Raw genomic sequence first — 17,930 nt, forward strand, 5'->3', positions numbered from 1 at the left:
ATAGGCAGTTAAGTATGAGAAACTCAAACAGAGTTAAGACCATTAACTTAAAATGACTAAACTGGGCCTCCCTGGTGGTGTAGGGGTTAAGTTTCAGCACTATCAAAGCTGCGGCACAAGTGTGATCCCCAGCCAAGGAGCTGACCCACAGGGCACAGCACACTCTCCTGTCTTGCACACTGCTCCCCTCAGCAGTGTATTTCAGTAGATCTGCCTGTTCTGCCCCCCGCTCTGTCTCTGATGAATCCTCACCCCCCGCACCTCTGTCCTATTTCCCAGATCCTCCATGGGGAAAAAAAAAAAAAAAAAAAAAAGACGTTAGAAAAAAAGACTGAACTAACTAATTTTGGCTACAGACATAATTTTGGTTGGGGACTGGGGGAGAAGACCTTGCTGGGCTGGGGCCCAAATATAAGCAGAGCCAGGAAATAGCTGCAGAATTGTTACCAAATAGTTCTTTGCAAGGTCATGTAGCATGGGAAATAATTTTCTGTGCATATTTCTGAGTCCTCCTCCTGAGTTAACTTGGAACCCCAACTGAGGGTTATGATTCCTAAGGATTCTGAGAGTTATATAAGCCTGAAGTCCTGATTCATGGTCAGTCACTAATTATTTTAGTAATAAAATAAGGAAGAGTCAACTGACTCTATGACACTGAGCAGAAGGAAAGTCTATTATATGAGAAAAAAAGAAGACATCACTGTAAATTATCAGAGTTGGTGACGTTCTGGGCTCTTGGCATTTGGGAGGAATGAGCAGTGGGTGCAGCCTCACATTGGAGCAACCATGATGGAGTTTAGAATATCTAGTTACTAGAAACAAAAATCCCTTCAAAGTTATGTGGAGTGGTATTAAAAAATAACAAAGAATCAGCCTGAAAAGATAGGTGTTAATGGGAAAAGGCCATGAGTCTATATAATGCAAACTGGACAATATGTAGTTATGTGAAGGCAAGAGACAACAAAATGAAATGCAAAAGTAAAGATAAAGAGGGCAGATAGATGTCCATTCCCAGGGGTCAAGACGGACCACAAACAGACTTGGGATTGTGGTGCGCAAAACAAACTCACTGGCAAACCACCTGGTAGAGGGTATAAAATCGGAGTCAGAGAGAGGAATACTTCTTTGGAATTCTAAAGAATGCTGGAGGTAGGAATGCTGTGCAGGGACAACTTGCCTGGCCACTCACTATATTTTTGCCCAGAGCATACTGCAGAAGACCTGATAAGGCCTTGAAGAAGTTAAAAATACAATGTTTATAAATATTCCTTTAAATGGAAGTACACAGACTTATCACTGGCCTTCTCCTAGAAAGGTAAGAGATGCGAGAGTATCAGTGGGCAGGCACAGGCAACAATTACACAAGCCGCCTGTCTGGAGAGGATAACAAGAACAGTGGGCCGAGCTGGCAACAAGGGGCAGACGAAAGCAATGGAAAGCAATGACACATCTGCTCCAGGCCCCGGGGCCAATTCACTTCCCGCAATATTTGCACACACTGGGCATCTAAAGTGCTTGTCTCTGACTGAAGAATTGAAAAACACATATAGGAAGTAAACACTTACTTTTGGCCATCTTTCACAAAACCTTTTAGAGACGATCCTCTATTAGTAGCAACTGCTTTTCCACCAAGACCGACTATGAGAGCTGTGAGTACTGCACTCTTCCCACCTAAAGAAACAGGTTGAAGAAATCACAATCATTAGAGAGAAAAGGCTGACTTCCACAATTTCAGGTAGAAAGATTTCTAAATGAAAATGTAAAATTAGTCTAACCCTGAAATAATGTTGTAACTCAATTATAATTTTCTTCCAGTGCCAAAGCAGCAAACTTAAAGTTGTACGTATCATGAAATAATTATCCAATGCTTTTAGAAAAAAAATAGTACATTTCAGGAATCAAATGTGTGCCACTAATACGGAAATGGAAGAAATAGCTGACATCTTCCCAGTCTAAAACTCTCACTGTATTATCTTGATCCATTAGCCTATTGAATGAATTTATCTACTTACATATACACTTAATTCAACTAACTTTATTATAGTCTAATGTAATTACAATTTGGTTTTCTCATAAATTCTCAGAAGTCAAAATCTATTTTTAGCAACTCTCCAGGGCAAGCTCCACAGACCATGAATGCTGTATTTCAGTCAATGCCTCAACTTCAAAATCAGACCATTAACAGGCACTCACATATTTGTTGAATGAATTAACTTAAAGACGACAAAGTAACCAAAATCAAATATCTTATATAACATTGTGACAATTATCATCACTACTCTGAATATTCATTTTCTAGCTCTTTGAAAAGTGTACTTTGTCTTCCCTAAGGGGCAGAAGATATCACAAGCTGAAATTCCAAAATCTCTAACAACTACCCAAAACATGGTCACCATTTTCTCATCTCTATGATCAGCCAACTCAGTCAGCTCTTACCAGTTCATGATCTTCCAAGCATACCCCAGCTGAACCAACACACCCGACAGCCCAATTGATTCCCTTTCAAATCCCTATTCTACTTCTCATTTTTCTTCTTTACCATGTTCATGACTCCCCCACATTACTTTTAAAGTTTTATCAGCAAACTCAGTTACAAAAGTTAAAGAGAAAAAAAAAGACCTAAATGCAGAGCAACCAGTCCATTGTGTCTGTTCCACGTGACTCCCTGTGGCACTGACCCTTTTATCCATCCTCTGGAAAAACATTTTCCTCTTGACTAAATAACAGAATGGGGAAAACAAAGAGCAACTACTACGCATACCGTGGAGCGACACACACCTGGTTTCATGTCCTAGCACTGTCACCAGCGGTAGACCCGGGCCAGCCTCCTCTCCCCGTGCACCATCAGTCAAGCAGTCAAGCGACAACACCTCCGGCCTGGCTGGCCTACCACAAAAGCTGCCTATCTGGTCCTTTCTCCACAATGTAATCAGTTTGCTTAAAAAATACTGACCGTGCCATTCCTTCACTCAAAAAATTTAAATGGTTCCCTTCTAACTTCTGAATAAAATCCCCAAATCTCTATCACGGCATACAAGATACTCAATGTTATCACCTACAACCTGACTCCCCTGTGACAGCTTCTGCACCTCCGCAGCATGTCCACTGCAACACCCTCTGAGGCTGCTCTCTACACGTCTGCTTCTATCTCTCAAACCTTTGCAGAAGAGCACTCTTTGCCTGTAACACCTAAGTTTCTTCTTCCCTAATCAGAACCAGAAAATCTAAAATTTCATTTAAATACCAGCACAACTACCTCCTGTTTTAGAACTTTCACTGGCCACAACAGCGAGGATTAGTTCCCTTCATGGCTGGATTCCTATGGCTCTTTATGCTCTACTACAGCACTTAAAAGTGGTAAGACACAGGTGTGTCAACCCCAGTGTGGCTAGTGTGTCTACTTTTCTATGGTTGTGACCTGCAAGGTAATGCTTTATTCCAAAGAATAAGTAGAAATGTTTACCCTTCTTGCACAAATAATGAATGTAGAGTTAACTCATTTTCTTAAACTGCAAACTGGCAGCTTCATGGTTGTAAGTTGTTGAGGTGAAACTTAGATTTATCAACACTGTCATCTATTTCAAAAGTTAATGCATTTTAAAATCAAAGTACTGCTCATTGTTAGCAATTCTCAAATACTCACTTCCATTGTTGCCAACGACAAAGTTGACATTAGAACCAAATTTAAAGGGTCCAAGCATGGAATGACACATGAAATTTCTTAGCTGAATACTCTCAATTATTCCAACTTCTGCTGCAGTCTGTTAATAAAAAACAATGGAAGAAAACAATCAATCTGTTAAATTCACACACTATAATCACCCAAGCATTTGCTGGCAGAAAGATCAGCAGTTTACCAATGAAGAAAACTACAGAAAGTAAATGTTAATTTCAAAATCAATGAGTAAGATTTAAAAAATTGAGAATATTACATGAATGACCACTTGCTTTTGAGTCTGTAAAGGATCTAGGCTATTACATGGTTTCTTTTTTTTTTTTTTAATAAATTTTTACTAAGGTAAAATTGGTTTATAGTACTATATAAAAGCAGGAGCACAGCACTGTGACTCTACATCTACAAACACTACATCACGATTGTCATAAAAAGCCCTGTTTCCATCCATCACCTTTACCCATTTCACCCACCTCCCAACTCGCTCTCTTCTCTGCTAACCACCAGTCTGTTTTCCGTATCTAAGGATTTGTCTTTATTTTCTTTTGTTTCTTCCTTTGCTGTTTCTTTGTATTCCACATAATGTGAAGGCATATGGTATCTATCATTCCCATCTGACTTACACCACTTACGCCTCTAGGTCCATCCATGTTGTCACAGTGACAAGATTTCATACTACTACTAGCTGAGTAATATTCTACTGCGTATACATACACATTTTTGATCCATTCATCTACCATTGGATACTTAGATTGTTTCCCTATCTTGCTATTACAAATAATGCTGCAATGAATATAGGGGAGCACCTACATATATGGTCTTCTTGTGTTCTTCAAATACCCAGAAATGGGATAGCTGGATATATGGCATCTCTAGTCTTAGTTTTATGAGAAATCACCACACCGCCTTGTAAATGTAAAATGGGGGCATCCTTTTACATCCCCGCTGACAGCATAGGAAGGCCCCCTTTTCCCCAGGACCTCACGTGTTGTTTCTTGCCTTTCTAACAGGTGTGAGGTAATAGCTCATTGTGGTTTTGATTTGCACTCCCTAGCAGGTATCACATGGCTCGTAACAGAAACAATGCTAACACTGTGAGTCACATAATTTTCTGCCGTAGGAGGGGGAAGTCTGCACATTGTGGGATGGATATTTAACATCATCTCTAGCATACATACAGACACCTCCCCTCCCCAGTGACAACCAAAAATATATCCAAACATGGCTAAATATTCTGGGGGAAGAGTAAAATCCCTTCTGGTTGAGAGCCATTGGAGAAATGAAGTTTCTTGAAAAATAATCATTCTGCCAGTGTTTGGATATTGGATTCACCTGAGTGAGTTCTGAGAGTTCTCTCTATACCAAGATACGAGTACTCTGTCAGATATGTGATTTTTATAAACATTTTCTCCCCATCTGCGATTTAACCGTGTCATCCTTTTAATAGGGTCTTTGCGGAAGAAAAGTTTTTAATTTTGATGTGGTCCAATTTATCAGTTTTCCATTTTCAGGCTAGAGCATCTGGTGTCGAGTCAAACAATTCCTTGCCTGGCCCTCGATCCCAAAGATCTCTGGCTTATTTCTGGAAGTCTTATGGTCATATATCTTCAGTTAAGTCTGTTACCCAATTTTGAGTTAATTTTTGTATAAGGTATGAAACTTAGGTTGAGGTACATTTTTTAGCCTATAGATATCCTATTGCTCCAGCACCATTTGTTTAAAAGGATCTGTGAAATGCCTTGCACCTTTGTCAGAAATAAGTTTGTCATGATTTGTGGGGGACCATTTCCACATTTCCTTCTACTGTACCACTGAGCTTTCGCTTTGTCAGTACTACATGGTCTTGATTACTATAAGTATGTAAGTCTTGAAAATGGGAAGACTGATTGCTGAACTTACTTTCTTCTTTTTAAAATTGTTTTAACTATTCTATTTCCATTGCCTCTTCATATAAATTTTTGAATAAATTTGTATCTATAAAGTTTTCTTGCTAGCATTTTGATAAGTGTTGCATCAAATCTGTGTATCACTGCAAGAAAGATCTGATATCTTTTTTATATTGAATATTCCAATACATCAGTACAGAGTGTCTCTCCATTTATTTAAGTCTTATTAGATTCCTTTTATCAGTACTACATAGTTTTCAGCATCCAAGTTCTCTATGTATTTTGTCAGATTTAGACCTAATGGTTTTTTAGCAAATGGCAATGGTATTATATTTTGAAGTTCAATGTACTTGTGTTCAATGCTAGTATGTAACAACTGACCTTTTGGAAAAAAAAAAAATTCTTATCTCTTACAACCTTGTTGAAAGCTTTTATTCTAAGTTTTGTTGTTTTGTTTTGTTTTTTTTCCCGGTAGATTCCTAGAGGTTTTGCATGTAGATAATCGAGTCATCTGCAAATAGCTAGTTTTATCTTTTCTTTTCCAACCTATACAGTTTTTGTTTTCTTTTGTTTTATACACCGGCTAGATCTGCCAGCACCAAGTTAAATAAGAGTGAACAGGCATTCTTGTACATGGATCTTAGGAAAAGACATTCAATGTTTCACCATTAAGTATAACATTAATAGCTAGTTTTCTGGTCTTATGTTGAGGAAGTTCTTCTCTATTTCTACTTTTCTAGGAATTTTAATCATAAGTGGATAATGAGTTTTGTCCTAAGTTTTTCACCTTCCAGTGACATGATAATGTGATTTTCCTTCTTTGGTCTCTTAAAACAGTTAATTACTAATTTTCACATATTGCACCAGGCTTGCAAGCCTAGAATAAACCTCAGTTAATTATGGTATACAGTTTCTTGTATATATTGCTGAATTCAATTTGTTAATACTGTATTAAGAAGTTCTGCACGTTTATGAGGTATAGTGGACGTTTATGAGGTATAGTGGACCCACTCTGTCTGGTTTTGGTATCAAAGTAATGAATTAGAAAAGTGTTCCCTCCTTTTGTGTTTTTTGGGAAAGATTGTGTAGAATCATGTAATTCTTCTTTAAACATTTGGCACAATTCTCCAATCAAACCAACTGGGCCTGAAGATTTTTTTTTTTAAGAGTTTTCAAATGACAAATTTCCCTAATAGTTGTAGAGTAGTTCAAATTATTTTTTTCGTATTGGGTGAATTATGATAGTCTGAGTTTTTAAGGAATTGGTCTACTACATTGTTGTCAAATTTATGTGCATAGAATTATTAACAGTATTCCCTTAATATTCTTTTGATGTTTGTAGGGCCACTGCTTCATTCCTGATTCTGGGAATTTGTGTCTTCTTTTTTAATGTTTATTGAGGTAAAGCTGGTTTACACCACTATATATATTTTAGGGGTACAGATTCAAAAGTCTACAGATGTTTGCTATCCTATTACACCTACCTCCAAAGCCCCAAAATCCTCCACCATAATCCAGTGGACCACCTCCTTACTCTGTTCCCATTCCCTCCCCACCTTTCTAGTAGCCTCAGTTCTGCAGTCAGGATTTCAGGCGTTTGTTTTTGTCTGTTCCTTTGCTTTGTTTCTTTATATCCCATATGAGTGAAATCATCCAATAGCTGTCTTTCTCCTTCTGACTTATTTTGCATAGCATAATCCTCTCCAGTTCCATCCATGTAGTCCCAAATGGCAAGATTTTATCTTTTTCTTGTTGAGCTGAATAGTATTCCACTGTGTCTGTGCACGCCACATCTTCCTACTCCACTCATCTGACCTTGGGCACTGAGGCTGTTTCCACATATAGGCTATCATAGATCATTTGCGTCTTCTTTCTTTTTTCCCAGTCTTAGTTGAGGTCTGTTGATTTTACTGGTATTTCAAAAGAATCATTCTTTGTTTCATTATTTTCTCTACAAATATTTCTATCAATTAACATAAACTTCAAAAGTTATTTTACCTCAGATTCTTGAACCTTGCTTTGTTTTCACTGATATTACCCCAAACATGACATAAACCAAACACGAGAACATGCCAATCGAAAGCAGAACTTTATACTCTTGCTCTTACCAAAGTGGAAGTGCCATTAGTGAAGGAAACTGTACATTCATCTTCATCAAAATCCTCCAAGTCTTCTAATCTTGGTCTTTTTGCATTTTCAGGAGAGAAGAAATTTTCTTCCTTTCTCTTGGCCATCAGGTCTGAACAAATTTAAAGTGACAATGAGAAGTGCAGCAACCACATTTCTGTTCTACATTTAAACTTAAAATAAATCCATAATGTTTGAAGTTGTAAGTACATGTCCATTCATTTTAACTTAAAAGAAAAAAAATTAAAACTATCATTTGCCTGGTGGAAGGGGCCACAAGCCAGAGGCTGTTGCTTCCACTAGAGGCTGAAAGGCCAGGAAACAGATTCTCTAGCGGAGGCCCCAGAAAGTAACACAGCTCTGCTGTCATTTATTTTAGCTCAGTGAGACTTGGGTAAGATTGCCTTTAGACAGAAATAAATGGTAATAAACTTGTGTTTAAAAAAAAAAAATCTTAGGCCTCCCTGGTGGCGCAGGCAGTTGAGCGCAGCCCTGTGAAGCTGTCCACAGCCTCTGCAGCGTGGGTTTGATTGCGGCTGGCCGGCAGGCCGGCCGGCAAGGGTCCCACATGGCAAGCAAACCTCTCCTGTCTCGCCCGCTGCTCCCCTCAGCAGTGTATTTCATCACTCTGCCTGTTCTGCTCCCCGCTCTGTCTCTAGTGAATCCTTTCACCCTCCCGCGCATCTGGCCTGGACTCCAGTTCTTGTATAAATAAGTAAATAAATCTACAAAAAAAAAAAATCCATCAGTACATACCACAGTAGTTGATTTTACTTTAGAGATATTCATGACCCAGCTTTTACTGCCAAGAGCCTACTTAAATGTGTTGATTCCTAAACTTACAAGAGGTCAGAGATTTTTATCTGTCAAAATAGTTCTAGTTTCCTAGAGGATGGAGAGAATGCATAATGTCTTCAAAATTATTACAGAGCAATCATATAATTTATAAGTTAATAGCAAATCAGATAAAACTTATTTTCTCAAAGCATATTCTGAAGCAGTTTTGCCAAGCAACAGTGGTTTCCCTTACTGTCCCCTAAGGAAACAGTTCACATTGTTTTTTTAACCAATGTACTAAAAATGCATAGTTAAAAAGTTAATATTTTTTAAATTACACAAGATTTTCTAAACATATAAATAATGAACCTTAGGTGAAAACGGACAACCTATGACTGAAATGCAATTATGACTACTCTGCTGTTTTCATTCTTCTCTGTGAAATACACATAATCTAACGACCGCAGAAATGGGAAAAAATTCCTAGTATACGTGATCTAAAATTTCTAGGATACAAGAATACGAGGACTACTTCTAGTCTCAACTCACTGAAGGTAGCAGCAGATAGAGATTTTTCTCTCTCATTAAGTAGGAAAGATTCTGCCCAGTTCTCACCAGAAGGGATGAGAGCTGTGTCCAATGGCTTGCACACAGGGCCAGGAAACCAGTCTTGCGTGTGTGCTGGGAGGCCAGTGGAGAGGAGCTCCACAGAGTATGAAGCAGTAGGGAAACAGGAGAACCAGAAAGGGAGGGCAAGGGAGAAAGTCAGAGTATTTAATTTTTTAATCCACTGCTTTCCAAATGACAGAACCAATTTTGCAGAAATACTAAATATATGTGTACTTTTTTTTTTTTTGGTTTTGTTTTGTTTTTTTTTTAATAGAAGCATGCTTTATTTATTTGTTTGCTGGTTTGTTTGTTTGTTTTGTTTATACATGCACTGGGTACAGTCAGAAGCGCGGGAGGGTGAGAGAATTCACCAGAGCCAGAGCGGGGAGCAGAGCAGGCAGAAGGACCGAAGTACACTGCTGAGGGGAGCAGCGGGCGGCAGGAGAGGTCTGCACGCCATGTGGGACCCTCCTCTGGTGGCCGGGGAGCAGCCGGGGATCGAACCGGCGCTGCAGAGGCCGCGCGCAGTTTCGCAACCCAGCGCTCAACCGCTGCGCCACCGGGGAGGCCCAATATATATGTGTACTTTGAAGGAACTTCTTTGAAGAGCTTTTCAGGTTTTGTTACTGTGACAATGTATGCTTCATTAAGTGAAATGAATAGTTTTCCTATCTTTTTAATGCTCTTAAAATCACTTCAATGGTATGACATTTAAAATGATTCTTAAAAGTGAGGAAGAACTAAGCATAAAGCTATTAGAAGAGTGGTGACAATTTTAAAGTTAATTTAAAAATCACTTCCACTTCTTTCTTGTATGCTGGTTTTTATAGTTCTAGTGTGTATTCTTGAACCAACTTTTCCGTAATTTTATTTTCCAACACATTGATAATTTGAAGCTTCAAACTTGGTGATGGTGCACGGGTGCCTTGGGCAAGGAAATTCTATGGGGACTCAATCTGAGGCGGTGGGGGGAGGCAAATATTGTTTAAATAAATAATAAAAAAAATAAGTAAAATAAAACAAATAAGTTTGAATCTCAAAAAAAAAAAAAAAGCTTCAAACTATACACAATTACCTTGCTTTCTAAAATCCTCATCTGTAGTTATGACTCTTTCATGCAAATTCAATTGATTTAATTTGAAAACTATTTTTAAACAATTTTCCCAAAAATGAGTACGGATTTATTAAATCTAGGTTTCCTTTAGTGGAAATATTTTAATACTTATTCATACCCTTTTATACAATGAAATATAGGTGAAATGCAGTGTGTTAGAGTTGTCTTTAATTCTTCCACGGTACAAAATTAAGCAACCAGAGACTTCCACTTCCTCTTAGAAGATGTAGCTATTCCTCCTGCTTAATAAAACTAAAATCCTAGAAATTAAATGTAAAACAAATCTAAGACCCTGAAAGAGAATCAGAGCAGCTAGGGAACTCAGGACTTGAGGAGTGACACAGCACGAATTTCCCTGCTTCGCCTCAAATAACCCAGAAGCTGAAGAAGGCAGCATCTGTGGAAACAGTCACAGGTACAGGGTTGGGGGTGTGGGGGGAAACTAAATGAAAGTTTGAAACTTTATCTAGCCAGAGAGCCTGGAAAAGGACAGCCTAACAAGACCCACCCCTGCTACCACCAGAAAAAAAAAAAACAACAAAACCACCACACCTCTAGCAATAATCATTCTACCCTAGCCAAACACCACTGAGAAAACCTGGCCCCACCTGATCCCAGCCCTAAGCCAGGAAAGGCCAAGTGGAGAGCCTGGGTTTCCAAGCCTGGCCAGACCCTAAGGAGGCATGGCAACACCCACCAGCTCAAGTGTCAGAGAAGGCATGTAGGTCTAGTAAGGAGCAGTGATAAATGGTATAGGGGAGATTACCTTGAGAGCCCAGACATCCAACCCCAGCAGGGAATAATAGGGTGCTACTTAACCCCCTTCTCCCTTAAATGTTATCAAGAGGCATACTGCCTAGAGGTAAGGAGGCCCCTCCCCCACTGCATTGTCCATGGAGACCATGGGGGGAACTGGCCCTCCCAACCCCACCCAGCAGAACTGCTGCCAAGGAAAGAGCTCTGGTAAAGTTCTAGAGCTGAGGTTCTCCATGTCCTGCCCATGGTCCATTAGGACAGTGGTTTCTGGCTTTTTAAAATGCACTAAGAACCTCAAAGAGCTTTTGTTTTTATCTACCACATTATAAATTAAAGCCAAGAAGCTTTTCAAATCAGAACACACCAGTTCAAATCGCAACAAACATCAGAACAATGACATCACCATATCTCATAATCGCTGCAGAACTCCATTGTACCCTCAAGAGTGGATGGAGTGAAAAGGGCAAATAACATCTTACTATTATGAAAAGTTTTGATCATATAAACCCTTTGAAAGAGTTTCATGGGTTCCTGGATCACCCTCTGTAACTACTGTTGTGGGAGACACAGTAACAAGTCCAGGACTCACTCCCATGAATTATAAGACATAGCTAGAAGCAACGGTCACAGCCGCCGAGAAGCTGACCATACAAGGACCTGCTGTCTCCTGATACTCAAAGTGTGGTCCAAGGACCAGCAAGTAGCATCTTCATCTCCTGAGAACATAGAGGATTTATCCAGACCCCAGATCCCACCCTTCAGCAAGTGGACCAGAATCTTTTTTCAATAAGATGTCATAAGCACATTTAAAGTGTAAGAAGAATTCCTATTTAAACCATGTTAAAGAACTTGGACTTTAGGGCCTCCCTGGTGGCGCAGCGGTTGAGCGCTGGGTTGCGAAGCTGCCCGCGGCCTCTGCAGCACCGGTTCGATCCCCGGCTGCTCCCCGGCCACCTGAGGAGGGTCCCACATGGTGCGCAGACCTCTCCTGCCGCCCGCTGCTCCCCTCAGCAGTGTACTTCGGTCCTTCTGCCTGCTCTGCTCCCCGCTCTGGCTCTGGTGAATTCTCTCACCCTCCCGCGCTTCTGACTGTACCCAGTGCTTATATAAATAAATAAAAATAAATCTTAAAAAAAAAAAAAAAAAAGAACTTGGACTTTATCATATTCTGGACGCAATGAGAAACGTAATTTATAACGATAAATCAAATACCATTTAAAAAGGTTTATTAACACCCAAAGGACACTCAACCTAAACAAATACCTTTGGAGACTATTAGCATTACATTCACAATTATGCAATACTAACATCTGGTTTACAAATAACTGAATGATTCTTACAGAAGTCAAAACTTAAAAAGCAATCATGTTTCTCAAATTATTTAATAGCAAGAGTTAATGTATACTAGTTTCAAATTTCACTGATTTAAAATTTCCTGGCACACTACAGCTGTTCTATTCCCAATACTTTTTCTCTCTCATCCACCGTCTTTCCCTGCTCAATGCCTGAGCAATAGTTTATTTATTATAGAAAAGATTAAGCATCATTTATGGATTTTCAAACATTAAATACCCTTTCAGGCAATGTTTTCACTAATGCAATATACATGATCTCGCAGTTAGCAGGCACTCAGACATCAGCTGACCGCTTTCAGAATTTACGACTGGAAAAAGGCAGTTTTTCACGTAAAATTGAGGGGACGAGCACAAAGGTAAATGTGGTAAGCTTCTTACAATAAATGTGAAGAGTCACAGAAGACAGCACTACCTGAACAGTGTGGTTTTTATTTGCTGTGCTTGGACTGGGATTTGCAGTTTGCTGTTTGGTTGCCATGGTAACCTGAGGAACAGTAACTGATGGATTTTACCTTTTAAAATAGGAATCACTTTGCAATTTAATGATAATGAATTTTTCAAATTACATATGATGGTTGTGTTAGACACAAATCAAAATAGTAAGATGGTTTCTTCTAATGGACTAAAAACAACAGGTGCAAAGAAAAATATTTTTTAAATCTCTGGAAAACACAGAAAAGGAAAAGCTCCTCTGTATTTTCAATACATTCATAAAGCTCTTCATAGTTTTCAATATTGGTTATGTACAGTTAAAAAAAACAGAATTAAGGAGCACATCATTTCTCCCTCATAAGCAAACTTCATCAGAAACAGGAAGGGTGGCAAAGAGCAGATCATCAATAAAAAAAGTTCGAGAAGAAAACGTAATCGCCAATGGATCATTACAGCAAGCATATGCACAAAAGATTGGAGATCAAATACATTTTAAAAGGATTATAAATTTCTGAATTTTACTTTTTATTATGAGCACCTCATAAGTCATACTTCCCATTAGTGGCAAAGTAGAGACTAACAACAAGGAGAATAGACATAACAGAATTGGAACTACCAAGAGAAAAACTGTGGCTGAAAAGGTGTAAACTTCTGCTACTTCTGATTCTGTTGCAGTAGATATCCTCCCGATTCTATTCCTCCCACCACCATAAACATACTCATTCTGCATTAAACCACATTTTTTTAAAAGATTTATTTATTTATTTATACAAGCACTGGGCATTGTCAGAAGCGCCGGAGGGTGAGAGAATTCACCAGAGCGGTGAGCAGAACAGGCAGACTGACGAAATACACCGCTGAGGGGAGCAACTAGCGTGGCAGGAGAGGCCTACACGCCATGTGGGACCCTCGCCGGGGGCCAGGGATCAAACCAGCGCTGCAGAGGCTGCAGGCAGCTTCGCAGCCCAGTGCTCAACAGCTGCGCCACCAGGGGAGGCCCAAACAACCACATCTTTAACTGTACTGACTTAATAATTAAGCAAATGACTTGGACTTTACCATAAAGACATGAGGTGCAATAGATAACAAATATGTAAGTGAAAAAGTTCATAAATCCATCCATCAATTTTGCACCAGCCAAACTGGGAAGCACCATGCACAGCATTGCAGATAATAAAATCTGAACCCGCGCAGGTTTGTGTTTTCAAAACAACCCTCAATATAGAGGGCAGCTGGAGCTGAGAGTGATACTACGGGCAAAGAGACTAGTCTAATGGGTGAGTGGCACTGGACGAACAGGGGCGCTATCAGCAAAGAGGGGAAGAGATGAAGCGAGAGTTAAAAGACCAGGTACAGTCTTTTAAGTGGGTGAGTACAATTAACATTTGTGGAATTACTACTTACTAACTTTAGAGAAAAACTATTTCCTTTAAGCCTCAAAATCCTTAGGACGTAAATATTGTCCTTATTTTAGAGAAGGGGATGTTCAGACTCAGGTGAAAACCATTTGACCAGGGGTATGCAGCCAACCTTAGCAGCACTCAGATCCAAAGCCAGGTTTGTCAAAACAGTCAAACCTATTTATTGCCCAGTTCCTCCTGGTATGAACTAGGTTCAGTAACACTTTAACTGATGCAAGGCAGTGAAATTGGCTATTAATCTACTCATCTTCTTGCCTATCATCCCTCAATGTATAAAACTACAAAGATTCTGTTTTGAGGTGTCCCTCTAGTGTTACTATTCAAGGCAAATAAAAGTTTGAACTTGCTTTATAAAAACATTTTGTGCGTTTTATTTCCAGAAACAATCCTCACACTTAATGCCAAGTGTGGAGCAGGTTAATATTTAATGCCAATAGATGGAGAGGTTTTGGCAAGGAAGACGATAAATAATACACTTATCTCGCTTGAAAACTGTCAGAACTGCTCCAGGGATATTGAGATAGAGACCAGTTGTTAGTAAAATAGACTCTGCAGTAGCGATGGATTGGGGAATGTAGTTAAGAAAGCTACAGACATTATTTTTAATTCGTTTACTAGGGCAAGAATGTTAAGTGAGAAAAGACAGAACTCATTGAACTAGTGAATCAACAATGTTAACAGTTAAATGACCCTTGGTCATCTGGGGGGGGGGGATATGTGTGTGTGTGTGTGTGTGTGTGTGTGTATACTCAGCTGTGACTATTATGTGTCAATTATAATACCTACTATTATGGGGAAAATTTGAGTTTCTTCTTTACTAATTCCTGAAAGTCAGTCAAATACAACTTTGATCAATATTCTTAACCTGGATAGAAATGCGATAGTCAAGATTTACGCAAGTTTCTAACATTCTACATGGAGGCAGTAAAGCTTTGGGGAATAAAATCTGCTTTCCACTTCAGTGGGTCATTTGCGCTCATGCTTTGCCCAGGCGCACTGTTAGGTGCTTCCCTCTTACCATAGACATATTTAGCGCTACAACTCCGCCCCAACAGACACGCACACTTATTTAAGACTCTTAAGAGTCTTAAGACTCTTAATTTAAGTTGTTTTCCGCCAAATACAGAACAAAAGCTGACGCTTAAAGCGCTGGTGCCAATTTGCCCAAGGCCACACAACTGTGGCTCCATCTGACACGCGCCCCGAAAACACGCCGAGCAGCTCTGAGCTGGGGATCTCCACACTTGTCTGCACTGACAGGCGGCCAGGAAAGGGAGCTCGCCACACTCCAACGCCAAATTATCTCCTTGATACCCCAGACTGAGCTAAATGAACACACGCAGAAGTTCCCAGGCGCCCCCCTGGCCCCCCAAAACACACCCGCAGGTCGGTCTCGTCCACCGCCCGCGCGGGTCAGTATCTTTAAGCGCCTCGGGGCAGCCGTCCGGAGGCAGAGGTGCGTACCCGTCTTCTCTGAAACAAGCACCCCAGAAAACTTGTCTTTCAAACTCCGCTGCTCACCTGCTCGTGGGGCGCACGGAGCCCCCGCGCCCCCCGCCCCGGCGTCCCCGGGGCGCAGCACCCAGCGGCCGCCTTCTCGGGGCTCTGCCCGGTCTCGCCCTTTCTGTCCTGCAGCCCCGCGGTCCGCACCCCCGGGGGCCCCCCCTTTCCACGGAGCGAGAGGGAGACCGAGGCCCGCGGCCCCCGCCCCAGGGTCCCCGCGTTTCCGCGGCCGCGGGGGGCACGCGGCGCCCCTCGGCGCGGTCCGCACGCAGCCCCGGCGCAAACTTGAGCGCGCGCGGCATCCCCGGAGAGGAGCCGCCGCCGGGCCCGGCTCCCGCTCCGCTCCCGCCCGCCCGCCCGCCGGCGCCCCGACTCCTCCCGGGCTGGGGGCCGGGCGCGGGGGCGCGGGGTCCCGCCGGCCGGGCCGGTCTCGCCGCCGGGGCCGCCGAAGGCGCGGCCCAGCCCCGCGGGGCAACTTCCCGCGACGCGGCGCCGCCTGCGGGGAGGCGCGAAGCCCGCGCCGCCGCCGGGCCGGGCCGGGCCGGGCCGGGCCGGGCCGGGCCGGGTGGGCGCGGGCGCGGCGGCGGCGGGGCCGGGGCCGGGCCGGGCCGGGCGGGGCGGGGCGGGGCGGGGGCCGGCGGGGCGCGCGCCCTCACCCTACCTCCAGCAAGTCCGAGTCTCCCCGGGAACCCGATCGGCGGGGCAGCCGCGGCGCGACCGGACGCTCAGGGCGCCGCGGGGCGTCTCGGCCTCGGCTGGCGCCGTTGGCCGCCGGGAACCGCGCGCCGGCCGCGGAGGAGGCAGCAGCCCGGCCGCCCGGCGCCCACCGCGGGACGCTCCGCGCCTGCGCCCCGCCCCCCCGCCCGCCGGGACTCCGCCCGCGCCTGCGCCGTTCGGAGTTTTCGCGCCACTGGCGTCGACGGGGAGGGGCCGGAAGTGCCCCTGGCGGCCGGGGCCGCGGGGCCTCACGCCGTGCGCGGCGACGGCGGGACGCGGGGCGGCGGCGGGTGATGAGCTTAAGGGAAAGGGAAGCGAACGCGGGGACCCCTGGCAACAGTTCCGCGCATGCGTGTAGCGGACGGGGAGGGAGCCGGGCGCGCGGCGGCGACCGGAGGGGGCGTCACTTCCCGGAAGGGGCGGGGCTCGCGGGGAGGCGCCGGATTTGAAGCGTTCGTGGGGCGCCCGCGCGGTCGCGCCCGGCCGAGGGCGGCGGCGCCCTTCGCGTCTCTTCACGGAGCGCAGTTGGGGGCGCGCGGAGCGGCGGCGGCGAGGGCCAGGCGGCGGGTTAGCGGCGGCGGGCGGCCCCCACAGCCGAGGGGCCGGGGCTTCCGGGTAAGTCCGGGACGCGGGGAGCGGCCCGGCCCCCACCCCCGGGCCCGGCTGGGGGCGACGCCGGCCCCCCCGGGCGATCGGAAGCCGCGGCCGGGTCCGGGCCCCCCGGGTGTCCCTCTCTCCGGACCCGCGGCGAGTCTGGAATCGCCGCCCCTGGAGCCAGCGCCCCGGGCGGCGCGGTGGCTTGTAGAGACCCTGTCCCCCCGGGCTGGCGCGGCGCTCGCGGGGTTCGGCTCGTGGCTTCGCGGTCGGGCTGCGCGGCCCCGCCCCACGCCCCCTGCCGCTCCCGTTGGGGCGACCCGCGGGACGGTGCCGGCTCGTCGTGCGCCCCGAGTGAGCGGGAACCGTCAGGGGCGCAGAAGCCGCTTTTAAAAGGCGCGCCGGGTGGACACAACTGCTGCACGTGTGGGGCATCTTGTCATTTAATCCCAAAATACTTTGATTTTTCACCTTTTTAGCCTTTTTTCCTATGTTTAAAAAATAGTGGTAAAGACACTCCTAAGCTAACATTCACCATTGAAAATTTTTTTTTTTAAGATTGATTTATTTATGTGCACAAGAACTGGGGTACAGGCCAGAGGTGCGGGGGGGTGAGAGGATTCACCAGAGATAGAGTGGGGAGCAGAACAGGCAGACTGACTGAAGTACACTGCTGAGGGGAGCAGCGGGGAGACAGGGGAGGTCTGCTGTGCCCTGTGGGTAGCTCCCTGCCCGGGGATGGAACTCTTGCTGCAGTGGCTGCAGACAGCTTCGTAGGTTGCCTCTTAATCCCTTGCGGCACCAGGGAGGCCCTTAAACCATTTTTAAATCTTCCCTTCTAAATGGGAAAAATTGGCATTTTTGCCACCTCTCAAAAAAAGCTGATGGCAAACCTGGTCTTTAGTAGATTCCTCCCATCAGAGTCGCCCTTTCCTTCTGAAGATAGTCAAGTACATGTTGTGTGGC

The 17,930-nt window shown here is 44.1% G+C and overlaps 1 protein-coding gene across 1 annotated transcript in view; it reads right to left on the bottom strand.

Annotated features, from left to right (window-relative positions):
• Positions 1-7,818, bottom strand: part of SMC6 (structural maintenance of chromosomes 6) — a gene marked incomplete at its 3' end in the record, with an annotated part of 53,042 nt that extends 45,224 nt beyond the window's left edge. Inside the window, exons 1-3 of the mRNA XM_084235324.1 lie at positions 7,668-7,818; positions 3,644-3,761; positions 1,566-1,671 (exon numbers count right to left, since the gene is read on the bottom strand). Of these exons, the coding sequence (XP_084091450.1) occupies positions 1,566-1,671; positions 3,644-3,761; positions 7,668-7,793 (350 nt within the window). The 5' untranslated portion in view covers positions 7,794-7,818. The remainder of the gene's footprint in view (positions 1-1,565; positions 1,672-3,643; positions 3,762-7,667) is intronic.
• Between the last annotated feature and the right edge of the window lie 10,112 nt (positions 7,819-17,930).

Source organism: Talpa europaea (genome assembly GCF_964194135.1).
Source record: "Talpa europaea genome assembly, chromosome: 6".
NCBI classification, from domain to species: Eukaryota; Metazoa; Chordata; class Mammalia; order Eulipotyphla; family Talpidae; genus Talpa; species Talpa europaea.